General features: G+C 41.7%; 1 protein-coding gene across 2 annotated transcripts in view; it reads right to left on the bottom strand.

Moving 5' to 3' along the window:
* The window catches only part of ERBB4 (erb-b2 receptor tyrosine kinase 4), a 559,751-nt gene that overhangs the window by 77,936 nt on the left and 454,469 nt on the right, over window positions 1-27,346 (bottom strand). For both annotated transcript variants that reach the window (XM_058839468.1, XM_058839469.1), the window contains exons 17-20: window positions 27,210-27,342; window positions 24,538-24,660; window positions 23,070-23,168; window positions 7,517-7,702 (exon numbers count right to left, since the gene is read on the bottom strand). In XM_058839468.1, coding sequence (XP_058695451.1) covers window positions 7,517-7,702; window positions 23,070-23,168; window positions 24,538-24,660; window positions 27,210-27,342 — 541 coding nt within the window. The remainder of the gene's footprint in view (window positions 1-7,516; window positions 7,703-23,069; window positions 23,169-24,537; window positions 24,661-27,209; window positions 27,343-27,346) is intronic.

A 27,346-nucleotide genomic window follows, 5' to 3' on the forward strand; every position in this document is an offset into this window, starting at 1 on the left:
TACATATTCTATTATTATACAATAATACCTATTGTATATAATAAAAAATATATTATATAATAATTATATTTACAATGTTTTTGAATAATATTATTAATAATAATGCACATATAATATATATGTGTGTGTGTGTGTGTGTGTTCCTTGTCCCTTGTTTTTTTACTTATCCAAGCAGCATAAGTCTTGTTAAAAAATACAATGTTGAGAGAAAGGTACATACTAGGGAAAAATGCACTTTAATTTATGGCTATATAGAGAGAATAATCCAGCTTTTGTTTCTGAAGTTCTGCAACTTAAAAAATAGCCAAATACATATATTTCTGGAATAATAATAAAAGCTTTGGGCCGAGACATTTTATGCCAAGTCACAGTCCTGCAGAATTTTATGGTTGAGTTATAAACCTGAAAAATATGTGCTTATAATGGAAATCCTGACAGACCCTCGTAGGGGCTCCTGTAATATCTTGAATTTGATTTAAGAGTGGTTTTCAATAATGCTTTCCCAAGCCTGTCTGTTGGTGACTCCTAGGGAAAATGCAATGTTGAGTGTGTTCCATGTCCCCAAATGCAGCTCAGAGTGCTTGATGAGAACGCTGGGGCATCAAGGCAAAGCCTCCAGAGCTTCTGTAGCCTGGGGCTGTCAGGTCTCTAATATCAGAAACCCCATAAATGTCAGGGCTAAGTGCACCTTTCATTTAACGAAACAATAAATTGTCTGTCTCTGTGCAATAAATCGCTCGTTTCTGTGCCTCCACAAGGGCTGATGTGATTTGTAAATGACGGCAATTCTGCTTTGTTTTTTTTTCATCCCCCTAACAATCATGAGCCATGCTTTTGGGAACACTGGATTTTTAGAGAGAAGGGCAGAGGGAACCTAGATAACCCATGAGTCAGATGAAGACTGGAGAAATTAGGATTATAACCCGCTATAAACCCGTCCCATCCCCCAGTATAAAATCCTCAAAACCCAGTGCTTTATTATTTACGATGATGAGAGAAATGAAGGAACTGAGTCCTTTCCAAACCCTGGAGTGAGACAGGGCAGCATATGAACTCTGATGGGTGGCAGACACGATGCTCCTGTGCTCCTTCAGAGCGTGGAGCACTGAAAGGGAGCCAAGCAGCCAGGGAATGAGAGTGTAGGAGAAATGGTGACACTGGAGAAAAAGCAAGAAACAGGTGCCGACACAAGGCACTGTGAAAGCAGGGGAAGGACAGAAGTAAGGAAAGCAGAAGAAAATTTCAGCAAAAGAAAGACTGGGAATTTAGCGAGTGGACGCTCCACCTGAGATGAAAGGAGAAAGGGAAATGAGAAGAACTCGGTCAGCATTTAAGAGGATTAATTTTACAGCTGGCCTGGAGGCCTCACAGCTATAAATAACCCCAACTTTATAACTGACATGTGGTTGATTACATAATTACCTTGCTTATGTAACTCAACCAGTGAGGCCCCTTGGAGAGCGGGCGCGAGCGCCGCCGATCTGGGCCGCTATTGGCTGGGTGGCCAGGTGGCAACTGGTTCAGCCAATGGGAATTAACCAAATGTGCTTTCTGATCTATATCAGGAGGAGAGGCTCAAGAAAGTTGGCTGTTGTGCATGAACTCAGTGTGGTTTGTGCATCTCCCAAAGCCTGACACCACTGGACATGAAATAAGGAGCGTGGATTCAATTCAACAGGCTGCAAGAGGATCATCAGAAGGGTGGATTTCAGAACTTTTCAGCTCCTTTTATATATATATATATATACAGAAGGGTTTATTTCAGAACTTTTCAGCTCCCTTTATATATATAATATATAATATATTTATACCTGTTTCGATACAGGTATAACATGATTGGTAAAGAGAACAACACCTCTCTAGTCCCATTGGTGGAACAAGAGAAAACACACTCAGCACAGATGTTTTGAGAACTGTAAGTTATTTACAAAAATAGTCCTTGGGAGAAAATGTTCTCAAGAGACTTTCCCTTGGGAACAGATCGGACACTGACAGGCTGAAAAGCTCTCTCAGACTCAGAAAATCGGGTCCACAACTGCCTTCCTTTTAATACTTTCCCCAGGAAACCTTGGTGGAGTACTGGGTTTGGTAGAAAAATTGCTAAACCAGCTCAATACTCCAGAAGAAATGACTGGCGAACAAAGGGGAAGAAAACTGTGTGGAATTCTCTATAAATAGGTACATAGTTATGCAGAAAAACATACCTGGCATGGGAAAAAAAAAAAAAAATATATCTGAGAGGATCAAAAGAAACTTTCTCATCATCTCACAAGACACACCAGTTCATCAAAGCAAGAAAGAAATCTGAACCCTTCTACTACTTAGAAATGAAAAGCTGGGATGAAGAAGTCTGCAAGATCCACCCAAAGTTTGCTGCAAGGGCTTCTCAAGTTTGTAGGAGCTTTGGGAGCCACCCAGAAGGGTACCAAAAGTCCTTGGGTATGGGCAAGGTTGGGTAATGCCTCTCTGAGACTGATGGCATAATATTTCCTGGGAGTGAGAGCTCTCCAACGACACCAGAAAAGGATCCTTCCTTCCCATCTGTGAATATCCAAGCTTTCCAGCTGAGTGAGAAAAATAGTCATGACAAACAGGAATAGGAAAAGGAAATTGTAGAGGGATTCAAGAGAGGAAGAAGACACTTTTACCCATGTATTTTCATTTTGCTTCTCTACAAAATTAAAGCCTTGTTTCAGTATGGTTTTAATTTCATAGGCCTTAGTTTAGATCCTACTCTTCTGTACACTGCACTTCCTCATGGAGCAGCCCCATTAGCAAACTACATTTATGCTAATGGACCTGCTTGCAGTGATAATTATCACAGCCCTTGGCCCTGGTCCTGGCCAGGGTCAACACATCAGGAGGCGCTGGAAGGGCAGCATAATTACACAATTAGCCTTGTCATGGCAAGGAGCTCTGGGAACAGAGACATCTTGAAGCTTAAAATGTGGACAGCTGATGGATGACTGTCATTAAGCTCCTTTGCTCACTCCAGGATGGAACAGCCACTGAGCTATAGGGTAGGCTTCTTTAATGAAAGACCTTGAACCACAGCCACTGTCCTCCACCTTTTCCCAACCTGTCCAGTTACCCCCTGTTATCCTCTCGTTTCTCAGAGCTTCTCTCTCCTCCCATCTGTAGCAGAGTAACAAAAGCTGTCTCTCACAAGTTGTTCCTAATCCATCAAGTCTTGATGGAGAAGAAAGACTCCTCAGCTCACAGAGCAACCTCCCTTGCCCCCAGCCCTCCCTGCTCAGAGCCTCCCTCTCTGCAGACATGAGGAGTGCAGGCCCAAACCCACTGGATTTAGGATGCATCTGGATCAGCTTCTCAGCTTCAAAAATCAACACAGATGCTTTGAACTTCACGTAGCCTGTGAGTTTATACCCAGCTGAGAACTGCAGTAATAAATACACCTTCCCAAAAAGCCTGGCACCGAGAGACAAGCCCTCCTTGGCCAAGAGGGCTGCAGGAGGGCACAGAGCCCTGGGACCCACACCAGCTCAACAGGAGAGGTAATAGGGCAGCAGAAAGGAGCAGCAAGGAGGCTTTGAAAAGCCTTTGGTTTGGTGGCTCCTGGAGGCTTCCAGCTGCAGCACTGTACCTCTGGAAGGGAATCCTCAGAGACAGCAATGACTCCAAGTGTGCTGCAAGAGCGCTCAGCAGACTTGGAGACGTGCATCTGCTTCGTTAAAATTTGATCCCCAAGTTCCTCTCTCTTTTTCCTTCCTAGAGTGTTTTCAAACATTGTTTTCCTGCATACCTGGATAACCAATGCTGTGCAGGGATTTAGTTAAGGTAATTTAAGAATTATTTTATATTGAAAAGGTATAAAAAGTAATCCCCTGAAGTACTTGATTTTCCTTCCACATCATTCCACTGTAACCACCTACTTCTGCTTTACCTCGTTAGTATTCTGAGGGGCTAGAAAAGAACTATTACAGTTCAGAACACAAAAAAACAGGTCTGGCAGCCCCTGGGGGATACAGGGCAGAGCAGTGTGGGGCCCCAGCTGAGACCCAGGAGAGCTGAGCTGCCCTCCACAGGCAAGGTGATCATAGGCAAGCTGCCCCATGTTAGGAAGTTTGCCTCCTGACTTTTCCTCTGCCTTGACTTCTTTGGGGCAGGAAAAGTTCCTCTGTCCTTGAACACTGCTCAGCAAAATGAGTGCAGATGTAATGCAAATCAACAGCAGCAGAAAGAAACTGTAATTGTAACAGAAAAACAAAACAAAATAGTAAAAGAGGAGATGGGAGTGCCCAGGTCTATGTTTAAGTTAGCATGTGTTGTATGCGATGTTGCAGAAGCAAAACTGCATTTCTGTAAGCCCCTGAGAGAGACAGTGAGTTTAGCACAGCACAAAAGCCCACTATCATAATTCCAACAGAATTCCAGCTCATTTTTCACTAGTGCAACAGAGAGAGGATACAGCCTCAAACACAGGTCCCTTCGATAACCTCACCCGGTGGCAGAGGGTAAGCAACCTTTCCTGACTGAAACCCTCCAGCTGTATTCCCCTCTTGAAGGCATTTCCCTAAAATGTCCTCACCCTCACACCTCCAAGTCGTGTGTGTGGGTATGTTGGAGCAGCCCTTGATGAGTGAAACTGGATCAAACACATAGAAACATCAATGCACACAGAAATCTTTTCTGTTTGCTTGTGGAGTCCTGACTTATGTGTAGCTGTCACACCCTGGCTGAGAAGGATGTGATTCACCTGCTGAGAATTCACTTCCAGCCTTGTGCCATCCATACACAATTGGAGTTTCAATCCACTTCTCAAGCAGCCAACACTACGGGTGTTCATGGAGTGTTACCCCCTCCTTCCATACCCTGGGGTCACCAAGGTGGACAATCTTGCTCCCACTACAAAATACCTTTATATATCATGAGCACAGTTCACTGCTTTACTGGACAGCAAACTCCATATAAAACTGCTGTGCTGATTTCAGAGCTAAAAGGTTTAACATTCATTTCCAAGCAAGACAGTCCCCATCGAAGTGAGACACCAGGAAAAGCCTTGATCATCTGCAAAGCAGAAGGGAAAAACCCCCTTAGACACAGCTGCTGTCTAACAACCATGTTTTATGCAGAATGCTTGGGGGCTACTCTATTTTTATAGCTTTCATCCATAAAATAAGAAGCTAAAGCTTCTGGAAAGAGAACACAATTACCCTACAATGATGTAGCACCAGAATAAATTCAACACAATCTGTGTAAGCAAAGAGAAAAAGCACCCAAGCTTTTTCTAATTGGCAGTAGATAATACTTTATAACTGCCCTGTCATCAACCTTCAGAAGCTATCTCCAGAGCCATATGTGGGTTGGCAACCAGGCATAGTGGCTAACCAGTTTTGTATCTAGCTGTACAGAAGTAGAGACATATGGAAATGAACAGCCTGGCAGAACAAGTGAACTCTGAAGCAGTGACTTCCATAAATAAGTGTCTGCACACTGGCAGATGGAGAAAAGTGCAGTTAGGGAGGGACTGTGTTGCAGCAGCAACTTGATTTTAAACAATTTGTAAAAATCAGCCTGAACTTCAGACCTGAGGCATTTCCAGTGGCTTCAGTCCTCTTCTTGTTGGGGAAAATCCTCTCCATAAAAACAGGGAAGGTGAAGGCAGAACAATGCATTTAGCAAAAGATACCAGGAGCCGCTTCAGGGAGCAGAGAACAGGACTGAGAAGTCACTGATAATTTTTGCCTCTTACTGCTCTGCTAATCATGCTTGTGGTACCTCTAAGAAAGACACAACCCATCATTACCCACAGCCTGGAAAAGCAAGTGGAGAGACACTCTCAAGCCATATGGCAGCACCTGAAACACGGGCACAGAGGATACAGGAATGTGGGACACACACACACCCCTTCCCTGCAGAGAATGGGAATTTGTGCCTCTTGCTGCCTTCTGCACTCGTTCCTCTGGGGATCAGTCTTTTTCAAAGCAAACAGTACTTTTCCTGCTTGCAGGCAGCAATTGCAGACTGATTCCTAGTCACTGTTAAATGTGACAGATTAATGGAAAATGAGTATTACTTTTACTCCACTTGTTGGGATAAGGGGACTCCTTGTCTGGTGATCTCAGAGATTTTTCCTCTTACCGTAGCTGAAACAATTTTTTGTGTACACCCTCTAACCCTACTTGACGTGATTATTGTGATTTGGAAGAACATCAATTTACTTAAATTTTAATTTAATGAAATTTAAATTAAATGTATTCAATTCAAACTAGTGAAACTTCGCTAAACTCTCTCAAATTTGGGTCACCTTTTATTACAAAGGAACTCCCTTTCTGTTTCTGACACTGGATCAGTTGATATTAGATGTATGATCTCACTGCTTGGTTACCACCTCAGATCTCACATGGCTGTCACTGCTCCAAGGTGCCATAGGCATACAAAAAGTGAAAATTATGGAGGATTACCTCTGCACTGATGCCACTCTGTAAATGTTTGGCATCAAATCATAACAGCCACTATCAAATCTAAAGAGTGAGGAACAGATGGGGAGGAGGCTGTGGTGAGAGAAAGGACTCAAACAGGAATATGGATTTTCTCTCCCACCTTCCCTGGTCTGGTATCAGCCTTAAATAAACCTGCAAAACAGTTGCTGAATCCCCAGGTTTTTTTTTCTTCAGTAGTAAAAGATTAGCATTACAGCTTGAATTAAGATTTTGCAATAGGTGTTGTAGGAAATTCGCTTAAGGCTGCAGATTTAATGTAAGATAGTAGTCTGTGGCACATGTTTATCACAAGCATTTTCACCAAAATAATCCAAAAATTTACACAACTTCCAAGTAACTCAATACAAAAAGCAGGCTCCAGATTGACACTTGTTGTAACATCATCATGAATAACCCTAGTTCAAAAGCACCTTTAAAGTGGGTAACTTATGGCCTTCTACACTGCAGGATCTTGTTATTCTTTGCAAACTATTTTCTTAGTACTGAGTACTTCTTCTTAGTACAACATTGAATACCTAAACACACCTAAAGCCAGCTGTACTGTAGTGTCAAGGGTATTTTGTGACCCAAACATAGCAGGGTCAGCACCTGGGGAGTGACATGGAGGACATTTTTATGAAGTGACACGTTTATCTTCCTGGCAGTGTGGGGGCACACAATTGATGACATAATCTGGTAATGCAGATCCAGAAGGGCTGAAAACCAATATATATATATATTAACAATGAACAACAGAAGAGCCTGAAAAACCACCCTGTGTCCAGCCCCAGATTTCACATGAGAACTCCTTCCTTCATAAGGTAATGAACTCCACCCCTCATTAACACTGATTTGGAAAGGCAGTCAAGAAAAACACTCTGGTTCACATATTGACAAGTCATCTATAACACTGTAAGCAGCCAAAATAGTGTGCATTTCAAGAACCACCCAACATTCTTGGAAACAAAACCAGGCCTGAAAAAAGCCCAACATAAACAAAAAAAGTCACGTTTAAAAGTTAGTTATGAAAACGATAAGAAATGATTAAAAAAACCCCAACATGAAGCACATACCTTCGCTATTTGGACACACCAGTTGAGCAGGAGCTGGGAGCCAATATTATCCTTGTGTTCATGGACATAATCCAGGAGGCAGCCGTGGGGCATCAGCTGAGTGACCAGCTGGATGGTGGGGCTCAAGCAGACACCCAGGAGTCTCACCAGGTGTGGGTGGTCCATGCTGGCCATGATGAGAGCTTCCTGGAATGATAAAAGTGACCCAAACGTTACCCCAGCGTGCTCAAAGATGCACAGGAGTGGCTAAAGGGGATCAGGGTCCCCTGAGCACCATGAATTCCTGTCTATCCATTGCTAGGCGTTCCCAGGGAGCCTGCAGTCTGATGGAATGCCCATGTGATGTTCTGAGGCCCAAAAAAACAAAGAGTCTGCACAAATCTAAAATCCTGCACTGCCCTGAGTTCCCTGTCCTGTTGCAGGCACAAAGACATAGGTGTGACACACTTAAAGCCTCCTTGGTCTTGTTTTGCTGCCTTTTTGGGACTACCTAAAAACAGAGGCCAAACAAAATCAAGGGAATAAAAAGTGGGTATATTTATTGAAAAGCCTTCAGGTACATTTAGGACAGATGAAGCTCCCCCAGGGGCTACACCCAAAAAAATGGATGATGGGCCATGGGTTTGCACACTTTTATAAGTTTGGCTCATTTGCATATTGGGGGTTAATCTTCCCAATATATGAGGCTGCAGATAATGAAGACATTTACCCCAAGTTTACTTTGTAAATCTGAGCCTCTTAGCTCAGTGAGATTCTTCCATGACCTCTTCCATCAGATCTTGGATGAGTTCATTTTGGTTTTTTTTCCACACTTTAGCTTTTCACACAGAGAAGGCTTTATTTCCCTTTTCCAGACTGTAAGAAGTTTACAACTACCATGCTGGGTTTCAGCTACCAAGCTGGTCCAGGACCAAGGACCAGAAGTTTTAATCTTGGCTATGCTATGTGACCCTAAAGTTCACACCCTGACCTTAGAAAATCCCTGCATGATTGTTCTTAGAGGTAATGCTGCCATCACAAGTAATTGCCATTCAAATGTAGCAAGGAGAAAGCTCTTCTCTCTCATTCACTGAGTCCTCCATTTCAAGACCACTTCATCATGGCAATGGAACAATGAAAAGTGAGTTGAAATCGTGGCTTTGTGAGGCTATTTTGGCTGTCTTCTTTTTTTTTCCTCAAAAAAACCCCCAATATGACATCTGACAACTTACAGAATAACAGCTGTAATAGTGCCAAAGAAAGAAAGAAAAAAAAAAAAAAAAAGGGATGAGACAAATTTGCCACCAGAGGAACATAAAAGTTGGGGGATTTTTTTCCCTTCTCTATATTAAGGCAAAAGAGAAAAAAAAAAAAAATTAAAAAAAATAAGTTCTGGCAATAGGCTGAGTTTGTATTAAAAGAAATTGCTCATCATAGTACAAAGAATATTTGAAACCAAATTGCAGATATTTGCATAATAGTTCTTTTACTTTCTTTCCCCCCTCTCTTTTTTTTTGGTAAAACAAAAAGATGAACAAGACACTAATTGTAGGGTTTTTTCCCTCCCAATAAGAAAAGAGCAGATGGTCCTCACTGTGGGGAGTGACTCCTTCCCTTTTCTCCCTCAATGTATGTGAAGAAATAAATAAATGAATAAATAGGGGCTATTTGATGGGATAATGGAGGAGCAGATCTGAGAAAGATTCTGATACAACAAATTAGAAAAGGGATCTGAATTTAACTACTTTTGCTCACATTCAAATTGATACAGTTCCCACTCAACTCTTAAGTATGGGGACTCCTTGAAACAATTTTAGCCTTTTTTCTCATGTGACTTGAAAATGTCCCTAAAGGACACCAGAATAAATACCTGTAGACAGGTGAATTATCCAGTTTCCAGAGCACAAAATTACTCTGCCTCATTTTTTCCTTCTCATTCTATTCATTTTTTCTCTTGCAGTTGCATACAGGGATAGCACTTGCTGCCCACTCTGAATAAAGGTAAGAGTTTCCCCACGAGCTTGGAGCTGGAGTACTTTTCTTTATAATCTGAACTGATTTAGAAGAGAGATGAGATATTCTTTTTTTGTCTTCCAAGGGCCCACACAGAAAGCTTTAAAGCTCTTGTCCATTAGTCTCCAGCCACTTTCCATTGCCAAGTCTATCTGTGTCCAAAGGAAAGCCACTTCTGTGCAATAATCAAAGCAAGTAGTGCTATTTATCTCATTCTGATCTTACAGGAAAGCACATGCTTTTCCAATAGTTCTGGGTAAGAGTCTCAGGATAAAAGGTAAAAACATATTAATAAAAACAAAACTAACAAAAAACAAAAATATTTTTAATAAAATATTATGGACATCTCCATAATGAATTAAGGCACACACAAAGAGCAAGGAAATCTTCATTATAGATCTAAGCCACTAGTAGATACTAATTTAGCATGAATCCTGGCTTCACATAGTTATTCTCATTAGTAAAACTATTGCTATTTTTAATGAACTTCCATCTACATAGGAACTAAAATCGGGGCTATGTGTATCCAGCACAGCACAAACACAAAGTAAAAGATTGAAATTGTTCTGCTAGAGCCTACTTAGACAAAACAGACAAACAACAACAGGAGCATTATGACTTAGCAGCATTTTAAGAATCGGTTCAGCAAACAAGGAATACAAGTCTCCAGTTTCAAACCTGCTAGGACATGAAAAACCCTAGAGCTGTAATCTTTGTGGCACTTTGACACTCAGCAGCCTGGTTCCTAATATAATTCCTAAAACATTTGAAGCAGGTGAGGCACCTAAACTCACAAACTTGGCTGGTGGCACTGGCATCTTTCAAAACCAAACTCTGCAATTTGCTGGACTTTTTGGTAGCTGTGTGTCTGCAGCTCTTGCCTCTCACTCTATTGGCACAATTGCAGGAATGAGTTTGAAATTCTAATTTAATGGAGAAGAAACTGAGGTACCAAAAGGGTGCAACCTTTTATCCAAAGTCACATGGGAAGTCTGGAGCACAAGTGGAAACAGTGCCCCAGATCACCACTTTTGTCTCCTGAAAAAAATCATGTCCATCATTCCTCTCTTCTGCCCCTTCTCAACGAGGTTACATTCCTGCTCCATCAAGCTCAACTCCTGTGATTTATACACACAAGCCTGTATTCAACAGCAACATTAAACAATGACATAAATGCTATTTTAATGTTCACACTTATCTGCCTGCCATGGGCACTAAATAGGAAGACAGCAGCACAAAGAAGGTTGAGTTTGCAGGTCCCAGTGAGCAATCAACAGAGCAAATGAACAGAGATACTAAAAAAAAAAATAAATAACCTTTCTATACATCCATTCTCCAAGCATAAAGTAAGGTGAATGCTTGCAGAACTACAGGTTCATCAGAGGTTGTTGCATGGAGGTGCAGCAGTGCACATCCAGGTCCAGATCCTGCATTCACACTCACCTGGCCAATTGTTTTTTCTACAGGGAAATGCTGAATTTGGCTGGCACGGCAGGAAATAACTAGAGGTCCAAAACCCCTGTCATTGAGGGGGTTTAAAGAGCTGTTAGCCAGAGTTTTGCACTAACCATCATCTCCTTGAAACTCCCTCCATGCCTGCTTTGCTTTGGGAAGCCTTGTTAAGCGACCTGTCTGTATAACCAGAGGGAAGGTCACACCATGAATCTTGTTTGCATTTCCCCAGAGCCAGCACAAACTCTTCGGATTAAGAAGGCTGCAGGTTTTGAAGGGGTGGTTTTGGACTTCGTATCTTTTGGATATAAGAGATTTGGGCTTTTTTGGGTTCAGTTTTCAATGAGAACCTTAAGCATAGGGTCACTGGAGTCAGACTGGAGTACAAGTGTGCTGCACGATTAAGTGGTGAAACTTAGTCGTTCAGAATGTTCTGGAAGTCCATCTGTCAGGTGTGCCACTACTCTAGGATTAAAACTAAGAATAAAGAATAACACAGAAATAAAATTCCACTTCAGGGACCACACCCTGCAGTCTCGTGCACAAATGTGATGGAAACAGCATCAGACAAGGGCCACTCACTTGACTTCAATCAAGCCAGTGCCACCAGGAGAAGATGGCCCCAGGCCAGTGTCCTGCAGCCTGGTGAGGAGCCAGGCATGGCACAACACTGTGCTCTTACTGCCCACCATCAGAGCTGCTCTCTGGCTGCTCTCTCACTGCTGAGAGCCTTTTCTGTATCTTTAAATGTGCTGCATCTCTCAGAGCAGGCAAACCCTCTGAGACTGCCCTGCCTGTCACAGCACTTGCAGAGTACAGAGGGTACCAGTCTGACTGATTCCTCACAGGCACTGCCTGCATTGTTGACACTGAATTCAAAAGCCAGCCATTGCCCCATGTGATTCAAATGCTTTGGAGAGATGCCCCACTTTTCTCCAAACACTCGAAACTAGCACAAATCAGGGATGCAAAAGCTCTCCCTCTTGAAGGTCAGACTTGCAGACCACTGGGTCAAACCTTCCTGCCCACTCAGAGCAGCAAGTCCTATTAATGCAGGAATAGACACCTTTGTGCACTTACAGAAGCAGTTTTGGCTCACTCTGTATTTTGGAGCAACATAAAATAAATTAGGATAAAAAGCAGTACTGTGATCCCTGTCCTGCAAACACTGAGGGCATGGGACCACGTGCTGACTCCAACAGGGCTCAGGTGATGAGAATTAATGCTGAAATGCTTGAAAGTGTAGGAGATAAATTTTGTATTGTTTGTTTCTTCTTCCTGCTTTGTGCCAATCAAGTTTCCCAGTTCATCAGAGCCTGAGTTAACAGAGGAGGAACTTCAGTTCTAAAGCAATAGGCCTCTAGTGCACAACAAACCAAATGTAGGTTTTCCACCAAAGATCTGATCAGGGACAGCTCCCACCAGCATTTCTGTAAATCCTGCCCTGAAAAAATGATCACAGTGATGAGAAAGCCAAATCTAGCCCATTTTCAGTTCACTCTTATGCATAATAACCCAGGACCTCAGCAACCAGAATTGTTCTCACTGAAAGTTGTCAGGACAAGTAACAGAGGGATTCCCCCTTTGGAGATCAGCAGGAGGTGATTTAATGGTAAAAATATCGTGGCATTGTGACAAATGTTTTACTTACAGCCTGTGACACACATCATTATTTCAGAGCAGTCTGTCCAAAGTGATTTGTTTCTCACCATTTTGGTGCAACTAGCAAAAAATATTTGAAGTTGTAACTGTGCAGTCTAACAAAGCCATCATTTCAGTGGTGCTCTGGAGGGTAAACAGACATTACCACTGACAGCTTATATGTATTTTCAGCCTTGGCTACACATACCTTTCCAAAGGAGAGAGTTATTGCTTTGATTTTTGATTTAGGATGAGTGATGGCAAGGTCTCTAGAATGAAAAAAAAAAAAGTCTGTCAAGTTCTCACTCCTTTCTGAGGAGTCTTCAGGCATTGCTTTGATATTTTCTGGTATCACTGAAAAGCTTGACTTTATAATCACACACTCAAAGCCCCTTCCTTGTTCAGGATCAATTTAAAGGCATAGCATCAGATTAAAACCTAATTTCATCAAGTGTATAATCAACATTAAGAATTGTTTTAATCAAAGATACATTTTGCCTGGTATTTCATTTCTCACAACGGAGAATTCAAATCAGACTCGTCTCCATCTTTCCCTCATCTGTATTCAGCTGCACAAGCACCTCACACTCAGGACCTGGTTACTGCAAAGGGATGGTATTTGAAGATGGGAAGTATCATTGGACTGGTTCACTGTTAGAATTTTATTCTCCTGACCAAGCTGGCATCAGTGAGCCATGAACTCCTCAAAAGCTGCCTCATGCTCCCTGTGTCACATTGCTCTGCCTGGGATTTCCTCCTGACCTTCTACAGCTCTGCCTTCCACCTTTCCTTCCCTGGTTTCTTTTACCATCCTGCTGACCTACTCCTCTTGTGAAGATAAGATTAAAACCTCTTTAAAAAGGCTCTTTAAGAACCCATGGCCCTCAAAGGGTGAAGGGCAGGGTGGGGACAGCAGGGGAAATGCTGCCCACACCTCATTCAGGTGTGAGTGTGGTTGGGGTTGCTAATACCTGGTCAGCTTTAAAGTATTTATTGGCAATAAATTCAGCTGAATTCCCCTCTAGATTTCCACAAGATTACCCTACTGTCAGGGCAATACATCCAGACATATGTAACATTATAATAATAATAATAATAATAATAATAATAATGACTCTTTTTTCATGTTGATAAAATGCTGGCATCTGCAGTAACCCCCAGAACAAATACAACATCAGATCTTTTATGTATGGCCATGCCCAGGCATCTACCAGGGTCCAAGCCACTCCCAAACCAAACATGTTCCAATGAGTGGCTGCCTGCTACCAACACAGACACCTCAGTCAAATCTATGAATACAACTGTATTTAACAGTTTTTATTTCTGCCTGTGTGGATGCTCTTGAAAAGGAAAAATCTCACTGAATGACAGAAGCCAAGCAGAAAGCTGTAGACAAACACCATTCAAACTTGCAGTAGTGCAGGAGGGAATGCCTATTTTATAAGTGACCTAATTTGAAGATGCTACAAAGAGGGTGAAATAATAATTTATTATAATAATAATAATAATAATTGATGTTATGTTTTCATCCTCTTTTGTGAATTACCACAATCTCAAGGTCATTATTTATGCTCATAAGATGGCCTGGCATCACAGATCCTGCATTTCCAAAGGAACTATCCAACTAATAGGACTCTACAAATCAAAACTCAAACATTTTTTCCCAGCATTTCCTACAGCAAACTTTGACAAGGCAAACCAGGCTGAATATGCTTTTCAACAGCCTTGCAGCTGTCTGGGGAAAAAAAACTGTGAAAAAGGCTCTTTCTAAGTGGTCCTGCCAGGGAAGCTTCAGGCACAGGAAAAATTAGTGGTGTCCCCCAGGGATCAGTGCTGGGGCCAGTCCTGTTTAATATCTCCACTGATGACCTGGATGAGGGAGGGGGTTGGGTCCACCATCAGTAAATCTGCAGATGACACCAAGCTGGGAGGATACACTTGTAATCACCTTGCAAGTAACTAAGAGGGAAAAATGCCTATTGTCTCTCTCCTGTTGCTAATACACAATTTGCTTTACATATCAAGTGCCATTCAGCATCTTTGAAACACGTGACCTGGGCAAAAGCTAATGAAAACAACATTTTAGACACATTCTCAATGGATAAGTAGAAAAAAACCATTTTTTTGTCTGAAAAAAACCCCTCATCTAGTATTTGCTTGTCTACTAAAAATCCTAAAGTAATTTAAGATCTGAAGATAATTCAAAATCAATTTAAAAAGTAAGTCATTTGCTCAGAGGTTATGGGATCTGTGTTGCAATTCAGAGTTCCACCTATAAACTGTTATAGTAATAATAATTCCTTTCCCCTTCCTGTGTTGTGTCTGTCTTGACTGAATACTTTTCTGAGCAGGGACAATCTCACCACACTTTCAACAGGTCCAAGAGGTGCTGTATTATCACAACAAGAAACACCATAGTTAGCATGGAAAATACTGTGATTTTTGCTCTGCAAAATCTCCTTCTTTTTGGAGTTACAGCTTCAGTGCAGAGGGAGCAGGCATTTCAAACCAGCACTGGACTGCCAGCCCCAGCATGACCTCAAATGTACCTGCACATCCCAGTTATTGCACTGATATCTAAAAAGTATTGGCAGAATATTACAAAGATTATCAGCAAGCCAGTCAGGAACCCCCTTTCCCTGTCTCATTTCTTCCATCACAAGCAGCAACAGGAATATCTGATTGCCACTTGTAAATAATAGGTAGAATACTAATGCAAACAGACATTAATTATTTTTATAAATCTGTGACAGCTGCTGATGTATCAGAGGTGTCTGGATCAGTGCTGAGGCACAGAAAACAATTTTTGAGGGATTATTTGGGGGGAAAAATAGCACTGAGGGAGTACAAACTACAGTATTTGGAGGTAAAATGCATTTTGACAGTAGTATTTGAAATTTGGCTCCTATAAGCCCGTGCTTCTGTACCCTTTACATTCCTATTAAAAATGGTCACAGATGATCATTTGTATGCACACATGGATTTTTTTTCTCACTACAACAGAAAAAGCCTTCTTCTCCCTTAACTTTAAGTTGACTTGGCACCTCATTAGATCCACTGTTAACCTCAAACCAGTGATGGCTTTTTTGGGATGCATTACAGTTAAGCTTGTGGACACAGTACTTCTCTTTAATTAACAGGGGTCCCATAAAAACCTGCATTTTTTATCAGTTTGGCAACATTCTGGTACACACAGTGCCATTTAGGAATTTAAACATTAACATGTGCCTATTTTATATTGCTAATAGGAGCTGGAGGCACAGAAAAAGAGTGCAAAGCCATTTCTTAACTACAGGTTTTCAGTTTTAGTGATGAGGCAGCACTTGTCACCCTGCTGTCAGTGCCAAACTCTGCTTTAAAACTGGATATCTGTGTCAGCTTCTTCTTATACCAAGCATTATTTAAGAACCTTAACTTCTTTAATTCAATAATTTTACCATGTTTTGTCACTTTTATTTCTGCACTTTGCATCTGAATCTCAGAAAGACTGTGGGAAGAATCCCAGTATCCCCAGCCACTTTGCTGCTGTTTCAGGAAGATTGTTTCTCGTGTTTGGAATGACAAACCTTCAACTCCAGCAGGATTTGTGCCTGCAGAGGTACATTTCCCCTCTGCCTTAAATACCACCAGCTACTGGCTCTGCAGATGACAAAACCCACACCTTCAGAGCTATCCTCTTGGGATGAGTCCACAAAATTCATGGCTTTATAGCATCCAACAGAAATTTTTACTGAAATCTGTAATCTAAAAGCCCACATCTAGACACAAGCACCTAAGTCCAGGGAAGATAAAAAGCTTGAGGGGAGCATTCTGACCTAGGCTGAGACCTAACCCAAGGTAAAGGGTGGAAACATATAACACAATGCCCCCCACAAGGGTATTGAGTGCAACAGAAAACTCATCATGGAAATACAAATCCCACAAGCTCCTAATTAAGTCCCCTAATTAAACTATGGTGTGCCACTTATGATACTCATAGCACCATCTCTCTGCCTCTATTTATTTATTTTTTTTCAATATTCCCATCCTTTGCTGTTCAATTTCTAAACACCTTTTCAGCAGAACTCTCTCCTACTGTGTCCTGACAAAACAGTGGCAGCTCTGGGATCCTGACCTTCAGAACAATTACATGGACAGCCAAGAAAATAACTCACTTCATGTTTCAGTAACCAAGCCCAAAAATACAAGCTAAGGAGACAAGTATCAACCCTGTTATTGGGGCACCTTATATGTTGAAATAGAGAGTGTAATGCAAGATCCAATTGTTTCCTTTATACATACACACTTTACAGCCAAAAGTAATTCTTGAATTTGATTAGACTCTGTAATGCTTTCAGTTAATCCACAGCTATATTTCCCTGTGAATAAATGAACATTCCCACCTGATCTTCTTCCCATGCACAGATTTACCCAGCCTTGTGCAGGGTTTCCATATCATAAAGCACTGCAAACCTGAAATAAGGAGTTCTGCACTTGCCACAACAAAAAAAGTATGATTGTACTTCCTGACTCATTTAGGAATAGCTCAGAATGCTGGTCCCTCACTAAAGCATGGGATTCTTCCTGAAACTTGTGGCAGACTTCTTGAAATGGTTACTCTAGAGGTGAGATCCCTCTAGAATCTGAATTCACTGGTCAATTCACAGCTCCCTTGGATTTCAGCAGGGCTCAGTCTTCTCCCATCACCATCACTAAGAAACTCACTTTCTCTCTGCATTTTCCATTAGAGTGTTATGCCAGCAGAATTGCTCCTAAGCAGCCTGGCTTGTACCTTGTCCCTTCTGTGTATGTACTTTCACCACACAGCCACGTGCTCCTGCACATGGAAAATCAACCTCCCCTGCACATACACACATATCTTCCCCTCACATAGGGGAAAACTGAAGCAAACCAAGAAAAAATTATTGCTTAAGATGGAAGGAACAGAAATGTAGTCTTGAAATAGTTAATCTTCAGATGACTAAAAGCAGTTAACCTTCATCAGAGATCAGATTTCCAGCTTCTGCAGAGGCTGAGCACTCTTGGGGCCCGTGCACGGTATGCAGCATTCTCAAGGACAGCCAGATTTCTGGCATCTCTGGACAAGTTGGAAATTGCAATTGCAATCACAGTGAGCTTCTGTGCCTGGGACTGATAGGCAGACAGTTCCCCTGCTAAGTGTCTCTGCTCACACTTAGGGTGTGCAGGAGAGGGAAGGAGGGGGAGGCTGAACAAAAGGAAGTCTACAATCACAGGAGTTATGTCACCCCTTGCCCCCCACCTCCTGCAACGTGATGTGATGGAGTGAAAAGCTGTTTGAGCTGCAGCTGGAGCACACAGCCAGCCTTACAGACCCCTTCTGCCAGCTGGAAAGGAGGATGGAAATGACAGCAAAAGAGGATAACGAAAAATATCTCACTGCTGCCATAAAGGACTCCATTTGATCCTAAACCTGCCCTTTCAACTGAGGTTCAGGATTAACTCTGGTGTATTTCCCAAGCAGCCAGACAGTCAGTGGAATGACTGTGGAGTGTCTGGATCCAACTGCTGTTAGTGTCTTTTCAGACTTCCAGAAGCATCTACATGGTCTGTTGAAGACTTTCTGCTTGCTTCTGTTGAAGACCTGGGTCAAACACTGGGCTGGGCAGGAGCATGATGTGTACAGGGAATTAAAAAGATTAAAAAATGTTTCTCCAGACAGGCACAAAGTCACATAAGGCAAGATCTTACAAGGAGCCTGAGTGCAAATACACCTGTGTCAGCTGAGGAATTGTGTATCACAGAGTCTCAAGGGCTGTGAGAATGCCACCAAGGGCCAATAAAACAACCAAAAATCTTCAGCCTAGAACACTCCTATGTCTAAAGCCAATAGTGGAAACCAAGAAAGGCCAAGTCTTCTCTCACCTTTTCCACCTGACTAGAGAGCTGAATCTCCAGTGTGTGTGAATCTCCATCTGGACATACCTGAGGAGACAAAGCAAGCATCCAGGCCTACCCATATCTCTGTGGGGTTTCAGATGAACAGGAGAAAGAATTCTCTAGTCAGCTACATAATTTTTTTTTGTGTTCAATTCTCTGAACTTAAGATAAGTTTGATATTGATATCCTCAAGCTGAGGGCTTGTCTTTACTGTAAGACGGGCGGACAATTTAGAAATAGCTGTTTCTGCAGCACATCTGAGTGATTTATTCATTTAGTTCATTAGGCCAGACATAAATAAAAGATGTGGGTGCCAGTCCCCTACATGGAGCTTTAATTTGCCTGCTACATGTCTGGTGGAGGTCACTGTCACTTAGCACCTCTGCACTTGGCGTGACAAATGTCCTCCCACACTCCAAGTGCTGCCACTGCAGACAGCAGCAACTGCAGTGAGCACACACCAAGCCAGGAAGCCCCTAGATCTTAATTATAAAACCATAAAAGAAACCAACTGCCTCTGAAGCTCTCTTACTAGGAAACAAATGAGAATGGGAAATTTATTTCCAGCCATAAATCCCAAAGCCTTCAGTTTAATTTTTCCCAAGTTAACTTTCTCACCTAGCTAAGCAGCGCTGCCTTCTATTATTAGCTTCTGGCCCAATATCAGCTGACCACCATCAGTCAAACTGTCTTCATCTCAATGAGCTCAGGGACTCCCAAGGAACTCTGTGTATGCTGACTTGTGCTTGCAGCCTCTAATTATATTCTAACAGATAATGGAGCATTTAAACTCAGAGAGGATAGATTAAACTTGTGAGTGGATCAAAATCCTGGACACAACCACAGCTCAGAGGATTACTTCCTGAAAACATCAAGCTTAGAGGAAAGGCCCTCAGCTGCCCATGACAAGTTTTTTAAGTGCATGTTCTCAGCCTCAAAGGCTGTTTGCTGTGCTCTCCAATTGCAGCATGTCTTTAGAGTTTATTACATTGTCAGTTGAGTATCTGGGTTGATGTTAAACCATCTGACCAGGACAATGGCCACTTGATTTACCAGACAATCATAACAAATTGAGGCTGAGGAGGTGAGATTGTTTTCCCAAGTGAAATTTTAAGTCCCTGTTCTACTATCAAGTAGCCTCTTATCTGCACATTTGCTTTTTTTCCTCACTACAGGATTCTCTTCCCTCCATAAAGCTCAGGCCCATCATATATTCTGTTTCCAGCCTTAGGGTAAGGAGCAGGACAGAGCTCCCTCCTGTTGGTGTCCTGCAGACACAGCAGTAGCAGGAGCACTTGCACTCTGAATTCCAAATCCAGCCCCCTTTTTGGGGACTTATTTCACAAGTGTGACCTGCCAGAGAAGAAACTATGCCCTGCAAATTAAGCACATATCCATGCTGAGGGGGAAACCCTTTAGGAATTATCCCAGACACAATAAACACCCAGAAGTACCTGGGGAAATAGGGTGAACCCACAGTTTGTGTATCACTAACAGCAACCTGTGTGTGGTGAAAATAAATCCACAGAAGGATTTTTTGTGCAGTCTGGCTCTGCCCTGCTCCAGGTTACTTTGCAGATTCCAGTTTGTATTGCTGCAGCAGACACAGTCCTACTGCAGTGATAAAATGTAGGGACGAACACAGGGAGCAAAGGGAAAGGGCTAGCTGGGAATGGGTGGAGAAAGCCTGGAAAATACTCTGCTGTGGCTTCCTCAAGAAAAATCCCAAATAAGGGCTGTGCTTTTGGATGATGGCCAATTCATCTCCTGATGGGAGGTGCTTGGCCAGAGCAGGCAAGGCTGACATCAGGCATTATATCATTATAGTCATTACTGCTCCATTAGCAGGGCTGCAGGCTGCTGAAATGACAGCCCAGGAGCCAAATTGTTTTTCTTTACTTCGGTGTTACGTTTAGCAGGATTTCAGGAGCACACAGAGCACTTTTAGAGTCACATTCTGCCAACATTAGAAGTTTTCAGCAGATCTATGGGCAGTGCCACTAACATCTGCACCAGCCATTTCTGGGGACACTGAAGTGTCCCAAGCACTCCCTCTGCTCACAAAAAACTGCTGTTTGCCAAAGGCTTTCCATTTTCCATTTTCTCAGAGGAATGCTAACTTTTACTTACAAGCACAAGGACTCTCCCAATCCAGGAAGGAGTAATTGCTGACAAAAGTACACTTGTACTTGACAAGGACAAAAAAAAATGAAAGCCAAGGGTGTGACTCATATAATGACACCTTCCCACTAACCTCCTCTTCCCATTCACTACCAACATTGTCAGACCCTTATTCAAGAAAGAATTAACCCCACCATGTTCACAGTGGCATTCAGCTACCTAGATACCTTTAAAAATCTCACACAAGTGCTTTAAACCAACAACCATTATTCATAGGTTTTGCTTTCAGATGAACATTTGAATATTTCCTCATAAAATAAGATCAGCAAACAGTGTCCAGTTTTATCAGGATAGCTATACTGACTGAAGTCTTGAAGTGAGAAGGAGTAAAACATATTTTTTTTTCACTCTAACTTACATTTCAGTGAAAGATATTTAGGTTATCTCCTCATAATTTAAATGTTGGCTTAAATTTTTTAAATGTTTAAAACTATGTCTGTTTTGGGACAGGGAGGAGTAGTTTCATTACAACCATAAATAATGCTTAGGTCATTCTCTGAAAATGTATTGTTTCAGGAACTAAACAACTGGTTTAGGAGGTAGGGATAGCAAGGATCTCTATAATTGGATGAGCAATTGTTTCACAAGAATGAAATGTAATCATCTTCATCAATGCAGTATGGAAAAGGGTAACAAATCACTGCATATATATCAAAAGCAGCTCTGATAGAAAGCGTATTTTTTCTCCTTATTGCCACTTGTATCAACTAATGATGAAGTCTAATTAATTTTTATTATGATTAAAAACAACCTAAGGGTAATATTTAACCTCAAGAACTGAAAACAACTTTAACTTTTCTCTCATCTTGCTACCACTGGGTCAGAGACTCAGGAGAAGCTATTCATTTAAAGAGAAACCTTTCCCACTCTAACTGTACAGTCAAAAATCTCCAGAGTTCCAAAAAGCCTCTTCATTTCTGAGCCATTTATCAGATATTCTGATGCAAACACTGTGGGGAAGGATGGCCCAATGAACTAAACTGACCTAAGCTGAGCTATGAAACCTTAGACAAACAACTTTGCCTTTTACCAAGGACCTTATGTTTTCTTTGCTTCAAGGTTAATCAGTATCAGAGGTGGAGATATTGCTGCTATTTCTCTATCAGGTCAGGGGTCAGACCCTGATCTGGTACAAATTGGTCAGTTCCACTGACTTTCATACAGTGATAACAATTCCCTCACCTTTAGGCTGGAATCTGTATCACTGACTGACCACTGACATCCAGGTCACTGGATCCTACCTCTCCTTTTTGGGCAGCTCAATTATTAGCAAGACTCTTTTTCCATTAAGTAAAAATATCTAATACTTTTTCTCCCTTTAGAGCAGTTACATCCTTTTAAACAGTACCCAAACTGCCTTTTTTATTTATTATTTGAGCAAAATGATTAGTGAATTCAATAGAACCACAGAATGATGGAATCACCAAGGTTGGAAATGATCTGACATAAATGTGCAGTGCTCTGTAAAAAGCACAGGAAATCCCTTCCTCTACACAGCCTTCCTTCAACCACCTAAGAACTCACACATGAAGCAGCTGTCTGGAACACATAAATCCATAACTGCACATTTCTGTTCGCTTCTAGGTGGAAGAATAGACTAGATAATGGGAGCACCTTCTCCTTGTGGCTTACAGTCTCATTAATGCTAACAAATTAGGCCTATACACTGAACAGACAGGCAAGACTTAAAAATCACATGCAATTTTCAAGTTCACAAGAGGGGCTTAGAAAAAGAGTGCAAATTTCTGTGACTTGTCAAAAAAATGTCACTGAATAAGATACAGAGATTCACGGTGTCAGTAAGCCTTGATCTTGACACAGAGCTGCAAACTGAGTGCAAAGCCTCTGTGGTCATAGAAGATTCATGGAAATTACCACCTTGACCTCTTATTCATAGTATTTCAGGTTAGTAAAGAAAAAGGGCTTTTAAATCCAGCATATTTTAATTTTCCTCCTCTCCCTGTTATGCTTTATTGTTCCTGCTGGCTCCCAGACTCTTGGAACTCCAAAGTGGGGGAGAACTGAGCTGAATTTCTGTTCCTGTGAGTTCTACACCAATACAGACCTGCATAAATGCTAAGATGCTCCCCTGAAACTCCTCCTCTCTCTTCCATGGCTTTTCTTCCAAAGAAAGACACAACATCTGGCCCATCAGACACAGGAGTTTTAGTCTTATACTGACAGAAAAACAATTTATCAGAAAACTCCAAGTATCTTGGGGCACATGCAGTGGAAAACCCAGCCCTGTCAGGTGCTGTGTACAAGATTCCTTCTGCTATTTAAATATAAGGAAAGAAAAGTGGCAGGAATTTGTCTTTACAACCTCTGTGGGCTAGAGGAAGACACCAGCCCTGCCAAAACCCAAAGATGCTGCTTGTGTCTTACTTACATCCATAAACTCCACGTTGGCTTTCGGACCAGTGGTCTCATTAAGGATCTTAATGGCCACAGGAATCTTTACTGTTTCTCCCTCAGGGACCCAGATTCCCTAGAAAAATAATAATAAAAAAAAAGGTGACAGAGGTATCTAGCAAGACAACAATCAGAAAAAACTTGTTTCAGAGTTACAGTTCTTTTTGACACATTCTGACATGTTATGCAGATCAGTCGTGAGATGCAGAACTGAGAATACACAAAGTTACAAAGTAAAAAAAAAACCACATAAAACTACTTCTTACATCAAAACTAAACTCTGATCTAAAATGAAACATTTTGTATCAGTGAACATCCCATTTTCTTGTCCAAAGCAGGGTTTCTAAAGAGCAATGGATGCACATTTTCTAGTGACTCAGATAAAATCCTGATACTGATTTGGATATAATTAAACAAAAATCGGGATTTTCTGTCTGGATTCTGATGCTCAAATTTTTTGCTATCAGTAACTGATTATCACTAGATTATAAAATCATGCAAGAACAGAACACCCTGAGAATAATATAATTAGAGTGAAACATTTAGGGACTGTTTGTCTAATTACTTGATACCTGAGAATCAAAAAACTTAGGTGTCTGAAAAGGAAATTTAACATTAAAATTCACAAACTATCGGGGTCTTGGGCTACTTTTCCATCATTCTTGACTATTGCTGTGTTCTTGTCAACCTCATGGCATCTATCTCTATCACTTTATTATCATCTAAGTATATTCAGACTCTTTATTCATAAATCTATTCCCATGACCTGATCTGTGCTTCCTTCCTTTCTTCCCCTCTTTTGAGGACAGATGCAGGTGCCCTGATCTACCACCTGGATTTGGTAGGTTTGGAGGGTTAGGGAATTGGTTTGATTTTCCCACTAAGCCCTGCTTCATGGGCTCTGAGATCTGGATATGCCCAACAGATCTTAAAAAATAAATACTTTTTTAACAGAAGTACTTTCTCCATTGTGGGTTCCACTCTCACATCCCAGCGAGTGCCCTGACATAACTCATCTTTTCTATTTCAATGGAAGAAACTAGAAGTATTACAGTTTAGGTAATGGCATTGTTTTACCAGGTATTATTACTGTGGCAAGACCCACGTGGCACTTGTGAAATGAAAGACAGCATTTATCCATCTTTCCAAAAGCGTCCTGCTCTTGTGTAAGAACAGAAGGCAAACCTTAGTGCTGCACCTTGCCAGCAGGACAGTCCAGCCTGTGTAGCCCTCTTGCACATAAAAATGCCTGGGGGGCACCAAAAAATAACATCTGCATGTCACCATTTGATCCTGGGGATGCATTCCCTGCATGCAATTCCAGCATCCTCTCTCTCCCAGGGCTCAGAACCCAGCCACGGGACAGGCTGCTTTGCTGCAAGGCAGAATTTGACTGCTGCAGGGTTAAAAGAGGGGACTCAGGGCTGCCTGGGGAAGACTCTCACCTTGTACACCGTTCCAAAGGCTCCAGAGCCCAGCACCTTGACTCTCTTCAGCTCTGTCTCCTTCAGGATGCGGAGCTGTGCTTGGTTGGGCGCCGTGCCGCTCGGGGTCAGGGGTTCCACGAGCTGCCGAGGAAAACACAACAGTCTCAAACACTGCTAAAGCCACCAGAAGTTTATCCTGACAGCAACCAGCCCAAGGAAATACTGCAACAACACAGTGCTGGAGATCTACTGACCACTGCCCTGCAAACTCTTGGGATTTTTCATCTTCAAACGCAAACCAGCATCGCCACAAAACTAACACCTGATAAAGCAAGTCTTCACTCAAATGCGATGATTTCCACCAGAAACTGTGTGATGGAATTATGAACTGGAAATTGAATTGGTGTCAGAGTAACACATCCAAGGACTTTTGATAATGGAGGCAGTATAAATGTTTTCTACATGACAGAAATATAGCATTTATTATCAGTGTACCACATCCTATTTTTGCCCATTTTACTGTCTTTTAAGTTGGCTGTATTTCTTTTTAATGGCCTGGACTAAACGGCTCATCACATTCTTACTCTGTTTTGAGGAAGGGACAATTTTTCTGAACTCCTGTTTTACCACACAGGAGGACAGCTTTAGGGAGAAAACACTTTTGAGCAGACCACTAATTTATAACAGCCACTAATTTACTGCAATTAAACAATTTGCTCAAGATGTCCCAAGAAACTTTGTAAATGAGCCACAATGGCACATTCAGTTAAAACCGCTCTTAGATCTCATACCATCTCTGCCAGAAAAACAGTGCTTCTTTAAAAATAAATTAAAAATACACGTGGAGGACAATACTCAATACAACACATGAAAAACATTCTGTTCTTTCACAGGATGAGGAAAATAATTCAGGGCTCCTCCTACTCAAATTGGTTTGAAACCACTGCAGCATTTCAAAGCAGCCTGTTAACAAGGCTAAATGCCCCATGCTCTGTAATTTGAGAACTACTACTATGGCTCTTTGGGCACCATGAACTACTTAATTAATTACCAGACTAATTAGTTTTGTTCAAGTAAAAATACTGGCAATTAATGGGTAAGAAAACAACAAAACCAAACAGCAACAAGTTGAGTGATTTTTCTTTCCTCCTTCCCACTTTAGATGTTCAGAATTTACACCATGAAAGAAAGGGTTAGTGTAAAAGAAAATTTCTGTATTTTCAGCTTGTGAAGGATGAAAAGAGGTTCTGTGCCACAGTCCCCCAGCACAGGAATGGCAGGGAGAGCTGGGGATGTGTTTTGGGGGTGTAAAACCAGGATTGTGGAGTTTTATAGAGAATGATCTACAGAAAGAGTAAGTCCTGTTACAGACTCCAGCTAGGAAGAGACTCCAGCTAAAGCTAATTGCTTTTATGTTTATTTCAGGATGCTCCTGATTTAATCTTCAGTTTCTCAGCCAAGACAGCAGCTTCCCCACATGTTCAGTAGGAGGCCCTGGTCCCTCAGGACTATTGCCAGCCACAGCTTTTATCTGACCAAATGAAAAATGAAATCTGGACTTCAAAGCCAATGCAAGGAGAACCACCTGCCTAAAATAATTTATGCTTTAGTATGGGCTGATACAATGGCAAGATTTATTCATCTAAAGGCTCTGAGTATTGTTAAGCTTTCTATACAGCTGAACAGTGTTTAATAAGCAACACAAATTCTAGCCAAACATGAAGGTACTTGTGCAAACAGACTGGGGATGCATAAACCATTTACTCCCAGGCTCTACAGTGGAGATGAGTGGGAGCAGAAGAGAAAACAGCACTGTTAATAATGCCTTATCAAAGAGTCACTAGCTAACAGCATTTCCCAGCTTTATTGTCTTACAAAGGGGTGCCCTAATTTAAAAATACCATCATTTGCAAAGTGTCTCAAGTATAGGACTGAGGAGATGGAGTAATCACCTTTGCAGCAGCTGATAGGTACATGTTTAATGTTATATTTAAATGTACTTCCTAGATTGCCCCCTTCACTAATGACACTTCAAAGAACAGGATGGAGCTGTCACAGCACTCTGCTATGGATCTGCTACATTATTTATTTTTTTTATTTTTTTTTTTTGCCAGTAGAACTGTGAACTTCAATTGGTTAAGCTCTGTGAAGTATCTTGGCTTAATAAAATACGTGATTATTACTGATCATGCTACAGGCTTTGACAAAATCTGGACTACAAAGGCATTGTAGGCACTGGGAACAACAGGAAAGTTACAACACCTGCCCTTAAGCATGAAGTTTGTATCAGCTTGCTGAAGGAACTCACTTTAGCCTTAAAAGTCAACCTAAATAGGGCCAGAATGAAACCCTGTAATATCTAAGCATGAGAGCTGCTAAATGTACTGATGAACTGGGACAAAAGTTCAATGGAGAGCAGGATGGGAGTTGAGAAATCTGGTGGGACACGCCTTCCAGTATTCATGGGGAACTTTTCCTGGTCTTCAGAAGCCATGAATCCCTACTTGTGCACAAAACTTGTGCAGCATCTTTAAATAACTTCATCCTTTTCACCAGTTCAGTCTGCACAAGTAAGCAAAAGGATTTCTACAGGCCTGTCTGGCAACTGAAGACATGAACATCTCTAATACAGAAGCAGAAGAGCCCTACATATCTCCCCAAACAGCCTGTGAGGAGCAGCCTGGGCTCACCTCAGTCTCCAGGAACCTTCGCAGTGCCCTTTTCTTCTTGATGCTCTTGCGCCGAACGTACACAGCAAACGTCAGGCCCATGATGACGATGATGAAGAGGCCACCAATAACTCCAGCAGCAATCAGGGGGGTTCTAG

This window comes from Poecile atricapillus, chromosome 5 (assembly GCF_030490865.1).
Source record: "Poecile atricapillus isolate bPoeAtr1 chromosome 5, bPoeAtr1.hap1, whole genome shotgun sequence".
NCBI lineage: Eukaryota > Metazoa > Chordata > Aves > Passeriformes > Paridae > Poecile > Poecile atricapillus.